At 36.4% G+C, this 22,335-nt stretch overlaps 4 protein-coding genes across 4 annotated transcripts; 1 reads left to right on the forward strand and 3 right to left on the reverse strand.

The window, feature by feature from the left end:
• Positions 1-263: 263 nt before the first annotated feature.
• LOC143586130 (uncharacterized) lies at positions 264-3,857 on the reverse strand. Its single transcript, XM_077067741.1, has 2 exons — positions 3,021-3,857; positions 264-1,802 (listed from the first exon to the last, which is right to left on the reverse strand). The coding sequence occupies exons 1-2, from the start codon at positions 3,855-3,857 to the stop codon at positions 264-266; spliced, it is 2,376 nt and encodes a 791-aa protein (XP_076923856.1).
• A 2,444-nt stretch (positions 3,858-6,301) lies between these two features.
• LOC143586122 (uncharacterized) lies at positions 6,302-7,365 on the forward strand. The gene is made up of 4 exons (XM_077067735.1): positions 6,302-6,493; positions 6,583-6,681; positions 6,803-6,922; positions 7,171-7,365. The coding sequence occupies exons 1-4, from the start codon at positions 6,302-6,304 to the stop codon at positions 7,363-7,365; spliced, it is 606 nt and encodes a 201-aa protein (XP_076923850.1).
• Positions 7,366-9,798: 2,433 nt separating this feature from the next.
• Positions 9,799-12,066, reverse strand: LOC143586131 (CCG-binding protein 1-like). Its single transcript, XM_077067742.1, has 3 exons — positions 11,886-12,066; positions 10,755-10,828; positions 9,799-10,188 (listed from the first exon to the last, which is right to left on the reverse strand). The coding sequence occupies exons 1-3, from the start codon at positions 12,064-12,066 to the stop codon at positions 9,859-9,861; spliced, it is 585 nt and encodes a 194-aa protein (XP_076923857.1). The 3' UTR covers positions 9,799-9,858.
• A 2,526-nt stretch (positions 12,067-14,592) lies between these two features.
• LOC143586123 (uncharacterized) lies at positions 14,593-21,781 on the reverse strand. The gene is made up of 16 exons (XM_077067736.1): positions 21,672-21,781; positions 19,765-20,167; positions 18,880-19,057; positions 18,632-18,771; positions 17,922-18,540; positions 17,756-17,856; positions 17,525-17,672; positions 17,373-17,441; positions 17,247-17,292; positions 16,779-17,070; positions 16,222-16,246; positions 16,025-16,104; positions 15,288-15,423; positions 15,042-15,216; positions 14,888-14,970; positions 14,593-14,806 (listed from the first exon to the last, which is right to left on the reverse strand). The coding sequence occupies exons 1-16, from the start codon at positions 21,760-21,762 to the stop codon at positions 14,684-14,686; spliced, it is 2,709 nt and encodes a 902-aa protein (XP_076923851.1). The 5' UTR covers positions 21,763-21,781; the 3' UTR covers positions 14,593-14,683.
• Positions 21,782-22,335: the final 554 nt, after the last annotated feature.

Consider the following 22,335-nt stretch of genomic DNA (forward strand, 5'->3'; position numbering starts at 1 on the left):
ATCTTGACACGTTTATGAATTTATCTGTTTTGAGACATTACCCGGTGTCAATCTGTACAGTGTCAGCTACACGACAAAATTGAACTTTTTCGGGTTCCATATTTTAAAATTCAACTAAAATCAAAAACTTTGGCTAAAAATATTATTCCTATGTATTTATTTTACTAATTAATACGCGATTACGGTTAAGATAATTACCAGATTAGTCTAATTTTTGGCGGTTGTCACACTCACCCATCCTTTTAGAAATTTCGTCCCGAAATTTAGGATGTAGTGCTGGTTTCGGTTTCTTCTGGGAAGAGGTGATGGTATTTTGCCTTCATTTGATCCTGACGTTCCCACCTGAACTCGGGACCAAGTCTTGAATTCCAGCGGACCTTGACAAGCTTAATCCTGTTACGCCTTAGCTTCTGGATTTTCCAGTCCATGACTTCAACAGGTTCTTCTACAAATCGAAGCTTATCATCAACCCTTATATCTTCAATAGGAACAATCAGCGATTCGTCAGATAGATATTTCTTCAGATTGGATATGTGAAACACGTCGTGTATTCCACTGAGTTCTGAAGGTAGGTCGAGTCGATAGGCTACCGACCCTACTCGTTCGGTGATTTTGAACGGTCCAACGTATCGTGGGCTAAGTTTTCCTCTTTTACCGAATCTGACTATGCCTTTCCAAGGTGATACCTTTAGTAACACTTGGTCTCCTACCTGGAATTCCAACTGTCTCCTGCGATTATCCGCATAACTTTTCTGTCTGTCGGCTGCAGCTTTTAACCTACCCTTGATTTGAAAGACTCTGTCGGTGGTCTCTTGGACAATTTCAGGACCTGTAAGTTGCTTTTCTCCGACTTCTGCCCAACAAAGAGGAGATCGAGATTTTCTTCCGTACAAAGCTTCAAACGGTGCAGCCTTAATACTGGAGTGGCAGCTGTTATTATAGGAGAATTCAGCTAAATGCAGATAAGTATCCCAACTACTTCCGAAATCAATGATACAGGCTCGCAGCATGTCTTCCAATGTTTGGATAGTTATCTCGCTAAGACCGTCTGTCTGGGGGTGATAGGCGGTGCTCATATCTAAGCGAGTTCCTAGGGATTCGTGAAGAGATTGCCAAAAACGAGAAACAAATCGACCATCTCTGTCAGAAATGATTGAGACCGGTATTCCATGTTTGGCTACGATCTCTTTCAGATACAGCTGAGTTAACTTCTCCATTCTGTCTTTTTCTCTAATGGGTATAAAATGAGCGGATTTAGTTAATCTATACACAATTACCCAAATCGCATTATAACTTCGCGGCGTAACTGGCAGTTTGGTTATGAAGTCCATGGTAATATTATCCCATTTCCACTGAGGGATCTCTGGTTGTTGCAGTAGTCCAGGCGGTCTTCTATGTTCAGCTTTCACTTTGGAACATGTCAGGCACTTGCTGACATACACAGCTATGTCTCTTTTCAAGTTAGGCCACCAATAATGTTCTTGGAGATCTTTATACATCTTGGTTGATCCTGGGTGGATTGAATATCCAGACTTATGCGCTTCGTCTAGAACAAGATTACGCAGATTTCCATAGAGTGGTACCCAAACTCGATCAAGTAGGTATAGTGTCCCATCAGACTTTGTGACAAATTCATTTTCAAGTCCTCGCAATTTCTCAAACCTTACATTTTGCGGTTTCAAGGCTTCACGCTGTGCATCACGAATTCGAGTAGTAAGACTCGTTTGAATCGTCAACCCTAATGCACGAACACGCAGAGGCTTTTCTCTTTCCTTTCGACTCAACGCATCAGCCACAACATTCTACCTTTGTGGTAACGAATCTCACAGTCGTAATCATTGAGTAATTCTACCCATCGACGTTGCCTCATATTTAGCTCCTTCTGATCAAAGATATGCTGGAGACTCTTGTGATCAGTAAATATTGTACATTTGGTTCCATACAGATAATGCCTCCAAATCTTAAGAGCAAACACAACAGCTCCCAATTCCAAATCATGCGTCGCATAGTTCTTTTCATGCACCTTGAGTTGTCTGGACGCGTATGCTATCACCTTGTCTTGTTGCATAAGCACACAGCCAAGACCTAAGCGAGACGCATCACAATATACTACAAATCCATTGGTACCTTCTGGTAAGGACAAGATTGGTGCACTACACAACTTTTGTTTAAGCAATTGGAAGGCTCCTTCTTGTTTTTCTGTCCACTCATATTTCTTGTCTTTTTGGGTTAATTGGGTTAAGGGTTGAGCTATAGAAGAAAAATTTTCAATGAATCTACGATAGTAGCCAGCTAATCCTAAAAATTGTCGCACTCCCAGTGGGTGATCTTGGTGTCTCCCAATTCTTAATTGCTTCAACTTTTGTTGGATCAACTAGGATACCATTCTCATTGATTACATGCCATAAAAAGTGGACTTCTCGAAGCCAGAAATCGCACTTGGAAAATTTGGCATATAACTTCTCTTCTTTTAGCAATTCTAAAATCAGTTTTAAGTGTTGTTCATGTTCTTTCTTGGTTCGTGTGTAGATAAGTATGTCATCGATGAATACTATCACGAATTTATCCAAGTATGGCTTACAAACTCTGTTCATAAGATCCATGAACACAGCCGGTGCATTCGTTAGGCCAAAAGGCATGACCAGGAATTCATAATGGCCATAACGAGTTCTGAAAGCGGTTTTAGGAATATCCTCTTCTGCAACACGTAACTGATGATACCCGGACCGCAAGTCAATTTTTGAGTAATAGCTTGATCCTTGCAACTGATCAAACAAATCATCAATTCTCGGTAGTGGGTACCGATTCTTAATAGTAAGTTTGTTCAGTTCTCTGTAATCGATCCACATTCGAAAAGAATCGTCCTTCTTTTTCACAAATAAGACTGGAGCTCCCCAAGGTGAGAAACTTGGTCTTATGAATCCTTTGTTTAGTAATTCCTGGAGCTGATTAGATAACTCCTGCATTTCCGATGGTGCTAATCTGTATGGAGATCGAGCTATCGGAGCGGCATCTTGAACCAGATCGATTCTGAATTCGACTTGACGCTGAGGAGGTAATCCAGGCAAGTCTTCCGGGAAAACTTCTGGAAAATCCCGTACTACAGGAATATCCTCTATCTTTCGCTCTTTAGCCTTTGTGTCGACTACATTGACAAGAAAAGCAGGACATCCTTTCCTTAACATTTTGCGAGTTTTTGTGATACTAGAGAGTTTTAACTCGGTGTTACTCTGGTCACCTCGAATGCTCAGAAATTGACCGGTTGGGGTTGGTAAACGAACTAGCTTTTCGGAGCATATGATTTCAGCACCATTTTTGGATAACCAATCCATTCCTACTACTATATCAAAACTGCCTAACTCTACGGGTAGAAGATCGATTGGAAACCTAAGGTTTTCTAACAGAATATTGCAGTTTCGGACAATTTTACTGGTTTCAATTAGCTTCCCGTTGGCTAATTCTATTGAGTAATTATTGTCTAACTTGCTTGGTTCAATACCGAGAAGTGGTTCGAATTGGTCAGAAACAAAGCTTAAATCTGCTCCAGTATCAAATAGTACATAAGCATAATGATTATTAACGAGAAACGTACCGGTGACTACCGCATTCGAAATGTCCGATGACACCGCATTCGAAACATTCGAAAGTTCGGCTTCCTGAACCGGACTGAGAGTCCTTACTGAAACAGTACTGAGTCTGGTGTCCAAATCGATTACACTTCTGACATTTCCAACATTCCCCATTGTGACTCTTTCCACACCTGTTACAAGTGGATCCTTGTCCTGATCCTCTTGCGTTTGCTGCAAACATTCTTCGTGCTCCTTGGTTTCGTTTGAACTGTCCTCCTGAGTTACCATTCCACTTTCGTTTGAGTTCTCCGGTTTTCTGATTTTCGGTAACTGTTTTTCGTTCAGGTTCGGCGGTAGTCGCTTTCTTACCGGAGTCTTTCAGAGTTCCCATACGAATTGCATTATCAGTTAAAGATTTTGCCAGCTCTCGGGCTGACTGGATAGTGGTTGGTTTGGAGGAGGTAACCAATTCTCGGATCTCGGGAGCTAAGCCCCAAATGTACCTCTCGATTCTTGCATATTCAGGCGTAACCAGTCGGGGTACCAGCCGTGCCAAAGCGTTGAATCGGGAAGTATATCCTCCAATGTCAGCACCTTCCATCTTTAACTGCCAGAATTCGTATTCGATTTTCTGAAGTTCGTTTCGAGGACAGTACTCCTTTAACAACATTTCTTTTAGTTCTTCCCAGGTTAGACGGTAAGCGGCATCTTCTCCAAGATTTTGAATTATGGAGTTCCACCACTCGAGTGCCTCATCACGGAATGAGCACACTCCGTATTTTATCCGTTCGAGAGGAGTGCAATCACTGATTTTCATTACAGATTCCATTTTCTCGATCCACCGGATAATTTCCAAAGGTCCTTCGGCACCGGTAAATTCTTTCGGTCCGCAACCTTGGAAAGTTTTGTATGAGCACCCGCGTACCTGAGGGGTTTTCGTTTAGATTTTCGGTTCTAGGTGCTTCTCCATTTGAAGTATTAGTTGTATTTAGGGGGTTTTGGCTTGCGTTGCGATTAGCCTCATGTTGCTCAAGTGTCGTATTTACATGTTGAGCGATTAGCTGAGCTAAGTCGTCTTGAGAGGAAGGTAATCCGGTTGCTTGATTATTAGTGGATCGTCTTGTTTTTGGCGCCATGTTCTTTTTAGAAAAATATAATTTTGGTTAGTTTTGGAAAAAGTGATATTTTTATAAGTTGTAAGGGATTAAATAACATCATTAATAATACAAACATAAATATAATCATCAAAGAGTGGGATTTTATAATATACCAAAATACCAAAATTAGGTGTACTTACTTACACCTTGGTCACCCACCATAGTTTCTAGTTCCTACCACAACCACACAAAAGACAACATGTTTCAAAGTTAAGTTACATCACAACTACCATAATAGACATATTACCCAAAACACCATACTACGTCTAGTGAAGGCTCATCAAGTAGCCTACGCATGGCTCTATCATGCCATTCCTCATCTCGAGAACTCCTACCCTGGCTTCTGTCATCAGTCCCTGATTCCTCAGTTCGTTCACAAGTTGGTGCATCACATCACGGGTTTGGTCATCAAGACCTTGTTTATGCTCGATAGCAAGTACGCGGTCCACCATGGTATGAACGATGTTCTCGTAAGCTGAGAACTTGGCAAGAAGAACCATAAGTACCTGGTGATCGGAGGGTTCCTCGACCACGGGCTCCGGTGCGGGAGGCGGTGGTGGAGGGGGTGGGATCACAGCCAATGGGAGTGCAATGACAGCGATGCATCACGGTTTGCCCTGGTCCTTTTTCGGGTGTACACCCTCAAGGGTGCAGCTCCCGAAGTAGACCCGGCATCTCCTGATGCAATCACCGGACGCCACTCCACCGGTGATAGTGGAGTACCGCTGCTACTAGAGTCGGAGTCGGATACGATCGCCACAGAGTTCGTCATTTGAATAAGCGTATTAATTCAAGTTAGTAATAATCAATTATATATATATCTTTGTTACCTTTTCGTTTCGAGAGGCGGGAAAGGAGCGCGTGTTTGAACATACCGTTATAGTTTAGAAAACTTTATATTTTCTAATTCTCTATAACTATTGGCTCTGATACCAATAAATTATAGTAAAATCGGGGTGACGCCCCCCATTTCCATTCGCGTTGGGTTAAAAGTGGGAATATTTCGAGTATGGTACGTTTCGAGTTATCAAATTGGTAGTCATACACGCGTTGTATTCTTAGCTAGTTTACAACTAACGCTTTTTGTGCTTAAGGGTAAAAATGCGGGTTTCGTTATTGTGTTGTACCGTGTAAAGATCGGTATTGTTGGGAGTATAATGGCCGTACACCATTATATTCATGTGTTGCTTATATATGAATTGTCTATATTTATACAATAAGTTTTTTTTTTTCTCGGGAATAACTCACCAACATTCATGTTGACCCAAATATTATTTAAATATGCTTTGCAGGAAAGTGAAGATTTCGAGGTGGCATGGAAACGAGAGCGTGGGATGTTTGAACAAAAGTGAAGTGTTGTAAACCGTGCATTAGCACGTGTAATAAACTCTGATTTTGTAAAATATTTTCTTATAATAAAAGATGATGCTTTTATTATTAATTGTCTATTATTGTTGGCTATCGGCATCTGTCATAACCCGAACGACTTAAGTTAAGACTTCCGCTGTGTTAAGTTAAGATTTTCGGGGTGTGACAGAAATTAACCTCCAGAATCAAGCGATTAACGCAAAAGAAATGGAGCTATTTATTATATTATCAAGACTAGAACAAGCGGCTTCCGATAATAATGATCTTGAGAAGGAGAAAATTCATGTTTATTCGGTTTTTGAGAAGTTTAAAGAAAAGTTTGTTGTTTCGTATGTAGATCAGCACTTTAAAGGTTTGATCTTGCTAGAAAATGATGCAGATATTGGTGCTTTGCAAACGGTGCGTTTTTTTTTAATTATTAATTAGCATAAACTTAATGACTATATGCTTTATTAACATTTTCTGCAAATTGAAAAATGAAAAAATAGGCGTGTGAAACCAGTAAGCGTTATGATCAAGAGAAGTTGAAACTTTATGAGAAGTCGGTGGAAGAGTTGGAATCTACCATGAATTTACTGGAAAACCAGGTATTTTTGGCATTATGAAATCCTTTTTAAATTTTTTAAACATTTATTGATTGAGTTTCAAAATTTAATTACCCTTTAATATAAGTTGACAAATAATGTTCTCTTTTGTCGAATATTTAAGGTTGACCTGGTCAAAGGAGAAGCTGAAAGTCAACGGTTGAAGAATGAGGAACTAAAACAAGAGGTTGAGAAAATAAATCACCAAAAACAGTTACTCATAACCGAAAACGAAACCTTCAAGGTTTGTCGACTATTTAGTTGACTTGTTTACAAGTCGAGCTTAAAAACACACATATAAAAGTTTGAACTTTTGTAGATCGAAAACGAGGATCGCAAGATAAAGGTGTGTGGGCTCGAAGACGAAGTAAAGAAATTGTTGGGACAGCATGATCCTCGCCTTCCGCTTGCGAAAATTAAGGTTTAAGATTTTTATTTTATTTTTCTTAACAAATTGCTAAAAACATATGCTAAATGCTGAAAATATGGCAGGAGGAAAACGACATGTTAAAGGCCCGAAATGAAGAAAACAGTGATAAGCTACGAAGCGCGGTAGCGATAGTTGCACAATTCCGAGAAGATGCTGCTAAGCTACGGGCAGCAAAATCCTTGTTAACGACATGCACACAACAACTTCATGGAAAGGAAACCGACAAGAGCACGAACATTATTGTTCATTTAGAATGATGGTTTTCTTGAAACATAAACAAACAAACGACAGGGATCAACGTAATACGAAGAAACACGATTATGTGAGCTCGAGCCGCTAACTATAACTGATAATCAACGAGTAACGTGTTGGGTATCGAGGATTCGTTTGTTTTGATTTTTGGATCGAGCCGACAACTTCAATTCAAGATTTCTTGAAATGAGAAGGATAGTTGTTGGCACAAGGTTAGTTTAGAGGCTTGCTAATTAGTCATGTTGTTTGTAGGAGGTGTATATGAAAGAACATTGTTGCATAGTTGTTTTTTATTCTAGCTTCACTTGCAAAAATTGAATATATTTATATTGGTTTAAGTTGAATATTAGCTAAATTATATATTATGATCGTTGTGCGATTTTGACACTTGTATTGAACCAAATATGTAATTTACATCCCTCTCAACCTTTCTCATTCTCTCTCCATCAGATGCCGTTATATTCAATGCTCAATTAAGTCTCCCGCACTAACATGCCATGTTGTTGTAGGTGTGTATAAAAAGCATTGTTGCATAGTTATTGTTTTAAGCTTCATTTGCAAAAAAAAAATGATATATTATGTTAAACTGACCATTTTACTCTCTCAATAGCGATATTTATAGGACTTTCTACAACACCTAAGAGCGTCGACTCTTATCTACTCTCATCTCTCATAGTGGAGCGGACAACTAACGTCTAACGATATTTTAATGTGCCAATACTGGAGCACTACAATATCTTATTTACTAGTCATCACGAGATGTCTAGTGTATTTTCTAACATCGTAAGGGTACGGTGCTCTTAGATTGCTGATCTACTTTTTTTTTTTTTTTGGAGAAGTAGAGAATCTCACGTGTAAACTACCATTTCGAGGCTATGTCCAAGGTTAACTCCTCGACCGCCGTTAGACTGTACCCCCTGATGCACGAGAACCGGATGGAATTCGTAAGCCCTCGGCCCGTGTCGAGTTCAAACCCGGGATTAAAGCCTTGGTTCGTCCCTTCTCCCAGATGTTTTGGGTTATACGTGCAGTTTTTAGCACCGATCAACATTTAGGCTTGAAATATTTGAGCCGAATAAGGTATAAATATAACTAGTTTTAGAGCCCGTGTCACATACGAGATAAGTCAAATTATAAAATTATAAGTAAAATAAATAATTACATAACGCATATGAAAAAAATGTATTACATCAATGCTTGTATCTATACAATGTGTACATAAATTGATTTTATTTATATCACAAAATGATTTTTTTTAAATGAACTTAATAAAAAAAATATCCGTGCAAAAACGTACCCAAGAATGCTTCTTTCTATTGAAAAATTCATTCTCGGTGTCATATATGTATAATTGAAAGAATTTTGGTTATGAACCAATTTCGAAAATAAGACTTCCCATACATAGTAGTTCTAACCACTCAGCCTAAATACAAAAAGAACGTTACTTTTATTGATATATTTATCAATGCACTATCCATCAAAGGAAAGTAGAACATTAAATTGTAACAATGGATGTTCTTAAAAAAATATGTTTTTCTATGCTACATCATGAAAAAAAATTTAATAAGTTTCAGAAGGCCTCTCGACTTTGTCATAATGACAACATAAAAAATAATATGTTAATCCATTCAATTTTGTGAATATTTTGTTTCATTTGAACATAGTTTTGCATGACATGTTTCCCATACAACGTTGATCACCATTGAAAGAAGAATTAATGCTAACATAAATATTTCAAATTTGATAAAAGTTAGAAACATTAATAGGCATGGGGTGGCATGTCGAAAGTGTTCGCAATTTTTCTTAAATTTTAATAGTTGAGGGAAATATAGTTAGTTTGCCAAATCCTGAACCTTTTGATTATTTCAAAAAATGCCTTTAAAAATAAATTTGAAACGCAAATCATGTTTAAAATTATAACTTTAATACATAAATGTAGTTAACTTGTATCAAACAATCTAAACCAACTTTTGACCCATAAAATCAAATTTAAGTTCTACAAAAAACCCGAAACAATTTTCATTTGAGAAACATAATCTGTTGTTGATTTTTGAAATTCACCAAGTATTTTGAAATATACAGTAAAATAATATGTTAATATTTATATTTATAAAAATATATAGATATTATATAAATATAGTGTAAAATGAAAGTGAATAATTATTGATTTATAGCATATATTAGTTTTGTAGAGAAAAAATTGTGAGAATTAATCAAAACATAACAAATATACACATTTATTTTATTTTATTAGAATAGGTTGATTAGTACGAGCAAAAATCTTTTGGGCCAACTATTAGTTAACCACTTATTGATACAACGTGTGTTTTACACCAAAGTTTGTTATACACAAGAACTATTATACATAAAAAGGAACAAGTAATATGCTGAACAAAACTTTCATCAAGTTATATACATACCATGCTACTCACCACAATCATCATAAACATAACTAAATATATTTCTTCTGCTATAACCTAATTAACCGATTTTCGATATCATGTTTCGTGGTCAGGAGCAGGGGAGTACCATGCTGGAAACCTTCCTTTCGCGCGAAGTAATCTTGTGAACGGAGAGTCTGGCATTTTCTCTTTCTCTTCTTCCTCCATCTCTTCATGACTCTTTGGCAGCCCGTCGGGTATTGGACATGTGCTTCCGGCTTTAACAGCGGGTGTGTTCTCCGAACATGTACAATTCATGTTTGATCCGTTTTGTAGCTCCTTTTTTGCCTTGTGGATTTCTGATATACCGTGTAAACATCCGATCAAGGATTTTACGCCTCCGGATTCGATTATCACTCTCTCCACCTCTTCCTTTGGCGCCTCTTTCTGTTCATACGTGTAACCGAAAATCAGTCACTACGAAACTTTGTAAAAATCTCTAAACGAGGCGCTCGTGAGTTATTCGAACGGACCGATAAAAAGCTCGAAACGAGCAGAAGCCAAGCCTTAAATAAAGCCTACTTAGTTATCTAGCCTGAGCTCGAGCCTTGTATGGGATGCTCGTTTAGGCTCATCGAGCCTTAATTAGCCTTGTTTATGTATTAATTTCACACTGCAAAGCGTAGCTTGAACTAGCTTTGCCTTGTTTAAGTACTAAACAAGTTCGAGCCGAGCTTAGGCTCACTCAAGGTTTTCTCAAAATATATAAAAATAATTAAAAGCATATATCAATTAACTATTATAACAAAAAAACAAGACGAACCCGAGCTCGAGCTCTCGTAAGTCAAAACGAGCTGAGTTCAAGCTTTATAAAAAGAGCACGAAACAAGCCACGCTCGAGCTCTTGTAACTCAAAGCGAGCCAGAAAACATGTTACGAGCTTGGACTCGGCTCGTTTAACGTTTGATTGATTTGAGATCATACGGTTGATATTATGGTAATATTAGCATTACCTCGAGTTCTTTGAGCTCAAAATACGCTCTCCAGCAGCTATACGACGGATCTCCTTCCAGCGTTGAACAGTAATCTGATTAAAACACCCTAACTATTAGAAACAAAACGAAACAAAATTGTTCTATAATCAACTATATTAGGCAGTTTTTAGTCTTAAATCAGTGAGCAGGAACACATCTATCTGTTTAAAAAAAACCTAATTATCAAAAACAAAGCAGAACCGATCTATAATCGATTGGATCCGGAAGTGTTTAGGCTTAATCAGCAGGAACACAACTATCTGATTAAAAAGCAAAGCATGAACACATATACTTATTAACGATTCAATATCAACAACTAGAACTACAAAAGCAATGAACTGATTCAAAAACCTAATTATTATTAGAAAATAAACACAACTGATCCATACTCGATTGGATCCATTAGTTTTTAAGCTTAATCAGTCAGCAGGCACACATATTCCAATTAAATATATAAAAAATCAATTGGCAATTACATAGACCAGTAGTTTTCATGCTTATTGTTCCAAAACGTGTTGTTCTGGACACGCAAACCGTCCCACGCCAGACCGTCCCAGACCCACCACGTGAGAGGTAACTCAGCCTCACTCCGTGGCAAGATGATTGGCGCTTAGGATCGGTTTCAAACCGACTACCTCTAGGTTATTGTTCCAAGTCTTACGCCCCCTTAACCAACTGAGCTACATAGCGGAGACTAGTTTTCATGCTTAATGCTTATTAGAAACGAAACAAAACCTCAAAACCGACATATAATCGATCGGCTCAAGTAGTTTTTAGGCTTATTAACGATTCAATATCGACAACTACAACTAAAAAGTATGATTAGCGATTACAGAGAGCAGTAACACATCAATTTCATTAACAAAACCTAATTACCAAAAAAAAAAAAAAAAAAAAAAAAAAACTGATCTATAACAAATTAATAATCGACTGTACAATTGCAGTTTTTAGGATTAATCAGCTAGCAGGAACACATCAATTTCATTAACAAAACCTAATTATTATAAACTAAACACGTATGGTTATTAACGATCCAATATATCAAAACCTACACACATCTATCTGATTAACAAAACTAATTAGTGATTAATTATAGAGTACTAGTACTACCTGCTAACTCGTTTTCGGATTTCTGAATCAACGGAGGATCCTTCACGATTCTATCGAGCTTGCTTCGACTAAACGGCTCAAGCTTCGGTATATACGCATGGTTTCTCGACGCACAGCATATCGTTGGATTCATCTTCGGAGTTAACGGTGGAGATTGAAACGGAACTGATCGTATTATCATCATTATCTTCTTCTACAATACAAACTCAGTAGTATATGTATATAATAACTGAATTTGCTTCAGAGTGATGGAAGATATTTAATAAAGAGTCTATTTATTTGGATAAGAATGAGATATTTTTAATGCATGCGATTCAGTTGAGTGATTAGGTTAAAGTGAGTGATGGTTGTTTTTGTTATGGTGAAGGCTGTGATTCTGGCCGTTGGATCTGATGGTGATTGTCGGATTTCGTTGGGATTGGGAAACGTGTATGGTGAGATGCATGGGAAGAGAGTTGTAGTGTAGTGGATTATTATTGGGGGCATGTTGGTTTTGTGGCCCACGGTTTCGCTTTTTCTTTCGTGGAATATTTTATTGATTTTTTAGGATAAGGTTTTGATATTTTGCTTTGAATATTATTCACATAGACATAGATGATTTAATGATATTTAAATATTTATAATCTTATAAATCTTAAATATATATAAACGAAATATCTTTACCAAACGAAATATTTATAATCTTATAAATCTTAAATATTCAAATATCTCAAGTCATCAGATTGTTTTAAAGACTTTTTATGTATTTGATCCGAATTCAAGAATATAGGTCATACCAAACCCAGATAACCCTTAAACGGGTTATAACATTAAGTTAAAAATTAATCTCACAAAATATGAAAATCCTATAAAATAGGGATATACTAAAGTTAGTATTTGATTTTTTAAAAAATGATATTATTTATAATTAAGAAACAATTTTATAGTAAAAAAAATAAGCAGGTCAATGGTCTCATAGCATCTTATTTATTTGTGAAATCATATCATCATCAAAGGCTTAGGTTATAATAGAAAATATAATTTTTGTAGGAAGTATGAGAAGTAATCTTGTCCATTGATTTTGAACATGGAGGGTTGAGATTAGTTTAGGTGGAAATCATGTGTGAAAATAAGAGGAAGGGCATAAAAGGAATATCACATTTGTTGACTTTCTCTCTCCACATGCCAAATTCCCCCATCATTTTAAAACTTCCATAACTTTTTTTACGACGTTTTTATTGAAAAACAATTTCACCATAATAACGAGTGTCTTTTTATCTTTTATATGAGTACCATATTGTTATATAAAATTTAAAATAAATTAGTGGGTTTTTTACGTATTGTGTCCAAAATTGTGTTTTACAAAATTGTGTTATACAATTGTATTTATCATTGTTTTTTTTTTCTCATAGTGTTTTTTACATTGTGTCATACAATTGTGTTTTTTTATTGTGTTTTTATTATTGTGTTTTTTTTATAGTGTTTTTTTCCATTATGTTTTTTACATTGTGTTTTTTAAATAGTGTTTTTCATTTTGTTTTTTTGGTGGCCGTTTTCCGGTGACTTTTTTCGGCGACTTTTCGGTGAATTTTCCGGTGAAATTTCTCGGTGATTGTTTTCCGGTAACTTTCCGACGACTTTTCCGGTGAATTTTTCCGACGAAATTTCCATAGACTTTTCCAGCGAGGTGGTGGCGGTGGGTGACGGTTGTGGTGGCGCGGGCGGTGGAGTGGTGGTGGTTGTAGGAGATGAGTGAAGATGTAAGTGGGTTTTTTAAATTAATTTAAGTGGGTTTTGAGATTAAAGTAAATGAGTTTTGATATTAAAGTGTTAAGACTAAAATACCTCATTCCTAACCTTTTTAGGAAAATCAAACTTCTTATTTGAACCTAACCCCATCATCAAATCCTAAGTATATTATTAATTTTCGTACAATAAATAAAATAAACGAATAATGTAAATCAACCTCGTAATACGGGAGATAAAAGCTAGTTACAAATAAAAATAAAAAAAAGACTCTGACTTCAGAGGTCTAAAAGATTTATAACATATTAAATGTGAGCTCTAGGTGACCGGGCACAACCATTTTGTATTTACACACCATAAATTTTATGCGATTTGAATAGGGGCTATCGAGTAGTATATGTTTAACTTTTTGCTAGATGTCACTGACCGTTAAATATACACATGATATAGACGTATTTGAGTTGCATCTATACAAGACACATAGTTCATCCACGAACAACTATGTGAGGCATATTGGACCTATATGTGATGAACTATATGTTATCATACAATATGATCTATAAGGGTCTATATGGCTCATGTAGGCCTACATGAGGCGTATAAAAAGGTCAAACTGCACGCTGGCATTTTCATGCTATTGTCAGGCATGCGATCTCTATTGGATTCGTCTATATGAGTTTTATAGGCCCAGACGAGTTAGTGTCGACAAGAAGGGGCTGGTGTTTAGTTATCATATCCCTAAACGTATTAGGACTCCAGTGAGTTGTATACGACCAAACGAGTTAGTGTCTACAAGAAGAGGCTGGTGTCAAGTTATCACATCTCGAATGTTTAGCACTCCGGTTTGCAAAACAAAAATCAATCCCATCTATGGTCTATGGTATATAAGCATGAATATATAGTATCATGTGAAACATCTATACAAATTCTTGCTACACTTTTGTGTACATGTGGAATATGATCAACAAAATAATGTTGCCACAATTATATACCAATCAACAACTTTAACCACCATTTTGTCAAAATCTAAACATCAAAACCTTGTGATCTAAAGGAGTCGCGCATATGCATATCTAGACCGTTGGATCATTTTTCTTCTCGTGAGCATCTGATATGATGTCTCGCAACTCAGGGAAAACCGTTATGACCACAAGTTCAAGTAAACCGTACCCAAGTTGCTTCAAACATACAACCGACTGCAAAATGTACACATTTTTACACACCTTTTACAATCAAAACGAATATGTTAGAAAAGCCGTAAAGTATATATAAATTACCTGGCTAAAATAATAAATGTCTAAAGCACTTCGCTTGTATTGTTTTTGTCCGATCAAGCTGACCAACGTCGTCGGGGCTCCCTCTAAAGAACAATATTTAACGTTTTTTACAAAATAAAATAATAAAACCGAAAAGAAAACATTGCATATTTACCTAATATCATGCTTTTGATATCGCTAGCTCTGCGTGCAGCCTCTAGCTGCTCTTCGAACGACCCTTTATTGTTTTTACCAGCGGACGGTGCTTTACAAGAACTCTCGTTTGACTGAGAAGACTCGGGTCGACTTTGTCTCAACTTCAGAAAAAATGTGCCTTGAGGCCAAAGAATCTAACAAAATGTATATTTTCGAATTAGTGAACATTTTAAAGTACAAAAAAACTGTTTAGTAACTGACTTACATTTTGGACCCAATGAATTCCTTGAGCAACAAGAGTATCACTTCTGAGAAAATGGATTTGTCGTAAAAGACAGTCATCGACTGCATCTTCCATCATTAGTTGCAAGATTTGCTTCGATATCCAAAAAACCTGTCGTCTGCAACGTACACAAAAAATTTAAATATTAATCATTTGGGGTTTGGAGTTTGATGCCATAGTTATCAAAGGCGGTAAGTGCACTCAAGGTGCACTCAAGGCCTAGGGCCTAGGCGCAAAAAAAGCGCAATAACAAAATCAATAAAATATAAATGTAATAGATATGTAAAGCTGTTATTACTCCCAAATATAATTAAAATTCAATACAATTAACAATTAAAAGCATTTAACAAATACAAAAAGATAAATAAAACCTTTTAAAATAATGATATATATATATAGCTTAGCTAGAATATACAAAACAAATTTAATACAAAATCAAGAATTATCGATGATGTTGGAGTAAATTACGTAAGTTGACCTATTTTTTAGGTGATTCTTATCAATCAGTTACTGTTTTATAAAAAGAAATAAGAAAAAGTCAAAAAAAGATCAGAAAAAGTAAAAAAAAAGATCGGAAATTTCTCCTGGATATGCGCCTTCAGCATGATGAAGCGGGAAACCACCGCTTCGCCTAAAAGTTGCGCCTAGGCGTGCGCTATGATTGCTTTTAATAACTATGTTTGATGCTATAACAAAATAAAATAAACAGAATGGCAAACCTTAACCAGCCTCTTCTGTTGAGTTGAAATATCTTGTCTACCAAATTTAGCAAGGGTACACTTACATTAGTTGGGGTCCACTGGAAAAAGAAATGCAGAAAACAAATAATAAACTTTAATGAAAATGAAAATTCCATAAAGGGTTTAAATGTCAACATAATAAATATGGGTGTGAATATTCCACAAAGACTCTAAACGGGTTCGGGCCAGTTTCGAGTCGAGCTAACACCAAGAGCTAATAAACTGGTCAAGTTTTGGTTAACCTGAACGGTTCGTGGGTTGACTGTTTAATCATATACTTATTTTTTAAAAGGGTGATGGTAACTGTACACCAGGTATGATTCCACATGATACGGGCCATATGATAAAGCGAAAATGGGACTTTGTCAGTTATATCAGTCAACAGATTGTATGGGTCGTGTGATCTGGCAAAAGGGCTCTCGTACGGGTCCTCATACGACCCATATGACCATTTTTTGCATGTCATATGACCCTAATGACACATCAGTGGGATCTGGATAAGTGGGATCTGGATAACGTGTTTGTGGTGTTTGTATAGCAAAGCCCTTTTAATAGTTATTTTACATTACAATTGTATCATCTTGATGAAAATTTGTAATTTTAGTCTTTTAGAGTTTAGACTATTAATATGCAAAAAATAGCATAAAATAAAATTCCGGGCTAGACGGTTATGTTCATGTCAATCCACAAACACGGCCCATTTAACACACATAATACAAACGCAAAATTAAACTATATTATGGAGATAACTAATATCACCTCTGCTGGCACACCAAATGGATCTTCCTTAAGGCCAGAAGTTGACGGAATATTTGCAGCGGGCCCGCCTCCTTTATTGTGAGAAAAACTGTTGGAGGTAGTTAGCTTTGTACCCGAATCAGTTAGCTCATCAGCCTTAAATGACACGTTTCTGTTAGCAAATGAAGCGGAAGATTCAAAACCTGTGCCCACAGCTTTCTTCTTTAAACCAACAGAAACCCCTTTGATTTGGCGTACCATATCATCGACCGCTTCGTCCACATTCACTATAACCAGTTGAGATGGTTAGATTGCTCATGTGGTGATTTTTCTTTGAAACTACTAAATGTCTCGGTCAGAATTAAAATGCCACATGGTAATACATATCAATATATTACAATGACAAATAATATGCCATGTCAGCAAAAAAAAAAAGCCTGCTACTGTTGGATTAATAAGATACCTGCTAATTTTCTCACAACTGATGATGACCTTCCAAAACAGTAACTCTGCAGGGGTCAATTGGTAATTTCTTTTAGAACTACAGTTTTGAATATTAGCATAAGTTAATGTATACACAAACTAATACCTTTGAAGACATGCTTAAGAAGTCCCACACTTCATGTTGCTCAGCAATATTAGCTATAGACAAAAGATCCTGCAAAAACAAAACTTTTTCAATTTTAATTCAACAGATTTTAAGTTTACGAAAATTTTATTAAAAAAAATATAGGACCATACTTGAAGATATTTATCAAGCTGTATACAACGTTGATGAACAAATGCGTCCTCTGTGCTAGACGAGAATATTCGTTTAGGAGGCAACTGTAATGTGTAATTTGGAATGGCTTTAAGATGTCGATGCAGTCTCTCAAAGTTCCTATACCTGCTAACATAATAATTATTAAAAGTAAGTAATTAGTTTGATGGTTAATTATTGAAAACTAGTTATTTAAAGATTAGAAACACAACCTTCTTTTCACACGCCAAGTCTTGTTATCGGCATCTGTCACTGCAATTGAATAGACCGCAAATGATTTTGAATTAAGATTCTCAAAGTATGCTCCTAGAACCTGTAAAATGCACATAGATTAAAAAAAATTGAAGTTCAATTTAAAGATCTTCAAAATAATCTTACCCGGCACCTGATCTTTGGAACTTGTCCTTCGGTGCATGTTACTTGATCATAACCAGTATTATTTATGTTCTGTACATCATTATCTCCACTAGCATTCGCGCTATAAAACTCAGAAATTATCGGTCCACCAGCTTGGTTTTGATCAGAAACATCAGAATTCTTTCCATCTATTATATCAGAAGAATTTGATATCTTCATCAGATGATCATTTTCATTTATTGCAGCATGATCTTTTTGCTTCTGTGATTTCTTTTTGTAATTTCTTCCTTTGGTCCACATATTTTCAAGATTTTCGGGCTGCAGGACTTCTGTTCTTCTTTGGGTTTTAGCCTCAAGACCCCGTGCCCACGCAAAGGATTGTGGGGTCAACGGTCCATCTTGACCCGGCCCACTAATTATGAGTCCCGGTGGATTTAAATTTGAACCCGTCCCATTTTGATCATTGAATGTATTATTCTTTTGACAACTAGAAGAGTCGCGTTTCATAGCATCCAAATCTTGACTTTTTTCATGGTTCTGGTTTTGACCCGTGACATTAGTCGACTGATCATCGTCACCTGCCTCGTTTCCTTTATTATCGTTGGCGAGGAGAAGACCCTCGATCAATTCATTGATAAAACTATAACAACATATCAGATAGAAGTACTGTTAAAAAGTTAAAACAAAGCAGTCAAAGTCAAACATAATTACATAAATCCTTACAAACTCACCCAGGGCTTGCGAATCTCATAACGGGCTGCATTACCAAACAAGTTAAAAGCTCTCGTACAATGCACCGAACTAGAGGGCATTGGGCTTCACGAGGTCTAAGAACTGCAGCCAGAACCGCCCCCATAATCCGTTTAAGAAACTACAATATTAAGCACCATTATATATTACTCACAAATCTATAATCATTAATCATAAGTTCTTTATATTAACTATTTCACATTAAAAGTATAAAACTCTCCACTCACACCTTGTACTCACTCTCTGAAGATATCAAAGCTGGATGCAGCTCGTTAGACGCCATTAGATGATGCTTCAATCTTTCGTCTCGTTCTTCAGAAGATAATGTTACCATAACCTCTATCCCGATTGAAGCTTGATTTTTCCTAAAAAGTTCTAAATGATCCCCTACTAGATCAACCAAATCCCTGAAAAAATTGAATACAAGAACTTTGGTGCCGCAAAAAAAAAAAAAATTATTATTATTATTATTATTATTATTATTATTATTATTATTATTATTATTATTATTATTATTATTATTATTATTATTATATAGAAACAAGAACTTTGGTGATGCAAGTGCCCTGTTAGGCCACTTGGCGGCACCGTATTTTGTGATTTTTTTTAATTTTTTTTTTGTTTTCTTTAGTTCAGAAAGTAATGGAAACCGACCAACATTTAAAAAAAAATCTTTTAGGTTCGGTGCTATAACGAAGCTATTTGAAACCGACCGAATTAGTGTGCCTCAACGCCTGTGACCGACAACGGTTGGTTTTACTAACGCACAAGTTTACCAACCGCCCCCCCCCCCCACCCCCCACCCCAAACAAACTGGCCATTAGTCCACCATAATTTTTTTCGTTTTTTAGCTCGATTGCGTAACGAACGTAATCGAAACCGACTGAATTTGTGTCGAGTTACCGCTTAATGCCCGGGACTAACAACGCTTGGATTTTACCACCGCCCGGGTTTGCCGACCAAATAAACATCGTTTGTAAATATTTTGTTTTTTTACATATTAATCTTTTGATATGTTAATTTGACGAATTAATTTTTTGTGTTTTAACGCTCAAATTTTACCAACAGTGTTTATACCGTAACAAACAACCAATATAGTAAAACACATACCAACCTGGTTAGCAAGTCAACAAGGTTTATGTCTTTAACTCGTATCGAAATTTCTGCGAAAATATCCATAATAATTGCATGAATCAGCTGTGGTGCTTCCTTATCAGGTGTTATATTTGAATACCACAAATCCAGCACAAATTCTTGCAAGATTTTATTAACAAAATCCTCCATTGCAGCCTCAACTACTGGAGAATCAATCTTTCTCTTCCATTTAGATTGTGGAGGCAATGTCGATAGACGAGAATCATTCACAGATAACTGTTTTCTCTCTAAATGAGATAAGTATGATTGTTGATCAGGTTTTCTAGTCTTCCAATGAAACTCGACTTCGGTAACGAAAATATGAAGCCCTGATATTAGAGCAATTGCTATAGGAACATTCATCCACATTGATTTGCTGGTATCTGTAAAAATTAGGCAACATAGCAATCAACATGAATGTTCAGATAAACTTAGGACTGCAAATGAACCGAACAGTTCACCAACAACTGACTGAACGAAATTTCTTGTTCATGACTACGTTCATTAAGAAAATGAACTTGTACGTGAACAGTTCATAGACACAAAAAAACGAACATAAATGAACACAAACAATGCTTTATTTTATTTAGCTAACCGAGAACGATCAGTGTCAATGGTTCGGCCCAGCTACCAAGTTTGTGTTGATATTGTTTTAACCTTCATATGCATATTTAATTTTAGATATAAACTAATCACATTATACTCGTATACCATTTTCGTTTTATAGTTAATAATTTTGCTTTAATCAATATGATAAGATTAAAAAAGTTATTAACAAGTATTGAAAATCTTTAATGAACAAACATAAATAAACAAATATTAATGAACATAAAGGAATGTAAATGAACACATTATCAAACGTTTACGAACACAACTGAACAAACATGGACTCAGTTTGTGTCCATTCATTTAATTAATCAAATGAAATGCCTTGTTCATGTTCGTTCGTTTATCAAACGTAATTATCAAATGAACGAACATAAATGAACTTCTGGCAGAACAGTTCATTGGTTTGGTTCGTTACAGCCCTAATTACAATTGGTAGAGCCTATATTCGCTTAGCAGTATAACGATGCGCATAGTCCAATACCCAAAGTATTAAAAAACTTTAACGAACAAGCATAAACAAACAGACCTTAACGAACACAAACGGATGCAAACAAACCTTTAGCGAACAAGCATAAACAAACAAACCTTCACGAACACAAACGGATGCAAACAAACACATTATCAAACGTTAACTGAACAAGCATGGCCTTAGTTCGCGCTCGTTAAACAATTAAACGAACGAACATAAACAAACTTCCGGCCGAACAATTCATCGGTTCGGTTCGTTTGCAGCCCTAGGTGATACGATTGGTTAACCTTGCCTTCACTTAGCTATCTAACGACGTGTTTAATCCATTATCCAAAAAGTTAGAGCAAAAAAAAACCTTTAATGAACAAAAATAAACAAACATTAATGAATGTAAACTGATGTAAACGAAAACATTATCGAAACTTCACAAAACAAACTTCCGGCTGAACAGTTCATCCGTTCGGTTCGTTTACATCCCTAGACCATACAGTCGGTTAAACCTTCGCTCACTTAGCAATCTAACAATGTGTTTAATTCATTATCCAAATAATTAGGCCAAAGTCCCAAACAAACATAAACTGATGTAAACAAACGCAAACGAGCATATTATATATTGAAGGTTTGCGAAATGAACTTCCTGCCTAACAGTTCACGAGCAGTTCATCGATCGGTTCGGTTCATTTATTATACAATCAGTTAAACCTACGTTCAAACAACATGTACGTATGATCCAACATGCAAACAATTAGGGCAAAAAAACCTAATTCGAAATCAAAATTCAGAACGAATGAATAGAGAAAGTGACGTACGTGTTAAGAAGTAAGTAACGATGAATATACAAAGCATCCACCACACTGTACGAAGCTTTGCTTCTTCGATCAGATGCTGCAACGTATCCATGACGTATTCGTTTACGTAAAACCTTATTAATGCATGATCATGATGAATTGTGAACGAAAATTGATTCGATTGTAACGAAATGAGTCTGGATTGTGAGATTTGAAACCAGAGGGTGAATTGAAATTGATTTGATCAATTCGATATGAAGAAACACTAATAGACCCCGGGGGCAGATTACGAATAATCTGGGGTTAAATAGATGTTTCCCACGAGGGTTAGGTCCGGCAAGATGGTAATTCTTCTGATGACCTGCAAAACAGACACCGTGAGCTCGTCACTGAGAAGGGGTACCTCCTTGTGACCACCCTCCGGCGTAAGAATCAGACTAGATTGCTCTTGAATATAAGTGTATATTAAGAGAAATGACTAGAGCAGATATCAGATAATATACGAAGATATAAGATAATGATACCGTTCCAAGGTGTTGGAGTATTTATAGCCGAAGGTAGGTTTCCAAGCAGGTACAGCCGGCTGAATAGTATTCCTTTTCGACCAACTGTGGGCTACGCACATGCCATGCTAGTGGTTAGTGGGTAGGCAGCGGCTGATAGTGACATGGCCGGCTGTGTACTA

The sequence above is a fragment of the Bidens hawaiensis genome, unplaced genomic scaffold (genome assembly GCF_021521415.1).
Source record: "Bidens hawaiensis isolate Kalapana, Puna unplaced genomic scaffold, B.hawaiensis_p1.1 tig00034330_1, whole genome shotgun sequence".
Lineage (NCBI taxonomy): Eukaryota > Viridiplantae > Streptophyta > Magnoliopsida > Asterales > Asteraceae > Bidens > Bidens hawaiensis.

Excerpts from the sequence above, each read along its gene's own strand:
- LOC143586123 (XM_077067736.1), bottom strand. The coding sequence starts at position 21,762 with ATGGATACGTTGCAGCATCTGATCGAAGAAGCAAAGCTTCGTACAGTG. Across the intron at positions 17,857-17,921 it reads TTCCAAAGATCAGGTGCCGG|GTTCTAGGAGCATACTTTGA; the intron begins GTAAGATTATTT and ends TGCATTTTACAG. Across the intron at positions 17,673-17,755 it reads ACTTGGCGTGTGAAAAGAAG|CAGGTATAGGAACTTTGAGA; the intron begins GTTGTGTTTCTA and ends TTATTATGTTAG.
- LOC143586122 (XM_077067735.1), top strand. The coding sequence starts at position 6,302 with ATGGAGCTATTTATTATATTATCAAGACTAGAACAAGCGGCTTCCGAT. Across the intron at positions 6,494-6,582 it reads ATATTGGTGCTTTGCAAACG|GCGTGTGAAACCAGTAAGCG; the intron begins GTGCGTTTTTTT and ends ATGAAAAAATAG. Across the intron at positions 6,682-6,802 it reads TGAATTTACTGGAAAACCAG|GTTGACCTGGTCAAAGGAGA; the intron begins GTATTTTTGGCA and ends CGAATATTTAAG.
- LOC143586130 (XM_077067741.1), bottom strand. The coding sequence starts at position 3,857 with ATGGTAACTCAGGAGGACAGTTCAAACGAAACCAAGGAGCACGAAGAA. Across the intron at positions 1,803-3,020 it reads TCGAATTCAGAATCGATCTG|AATGTTGTGGCTGATGCGTT; the intron begins GTTCAAGATGCC and ends CCACAAAGGTAG.
- LOC143586131 (XM_077067742.1), bottom strand. The coding sequence starts at position 12,066 with ATGATAATACGATCAGTTCCGTTTCAATCTCCACCGTTAACTCCGAAG. Across the intron at positions 10,829-11,885 it reads ATCCGAAAACGAGTTAGCAG|ATTACTGTTCAACGCTGGAA; the intron begins GTAGTACTAGTA and ends TGTTTTAATCAG. Across the intron at positions 10,189-10,754 it reads TTGAGCTCAAAGAACTCGAG|AAAGAGGCGCCAAAGGAAGA; the intron begins GTAATGCTAATA and ends ACGTATGAACAG.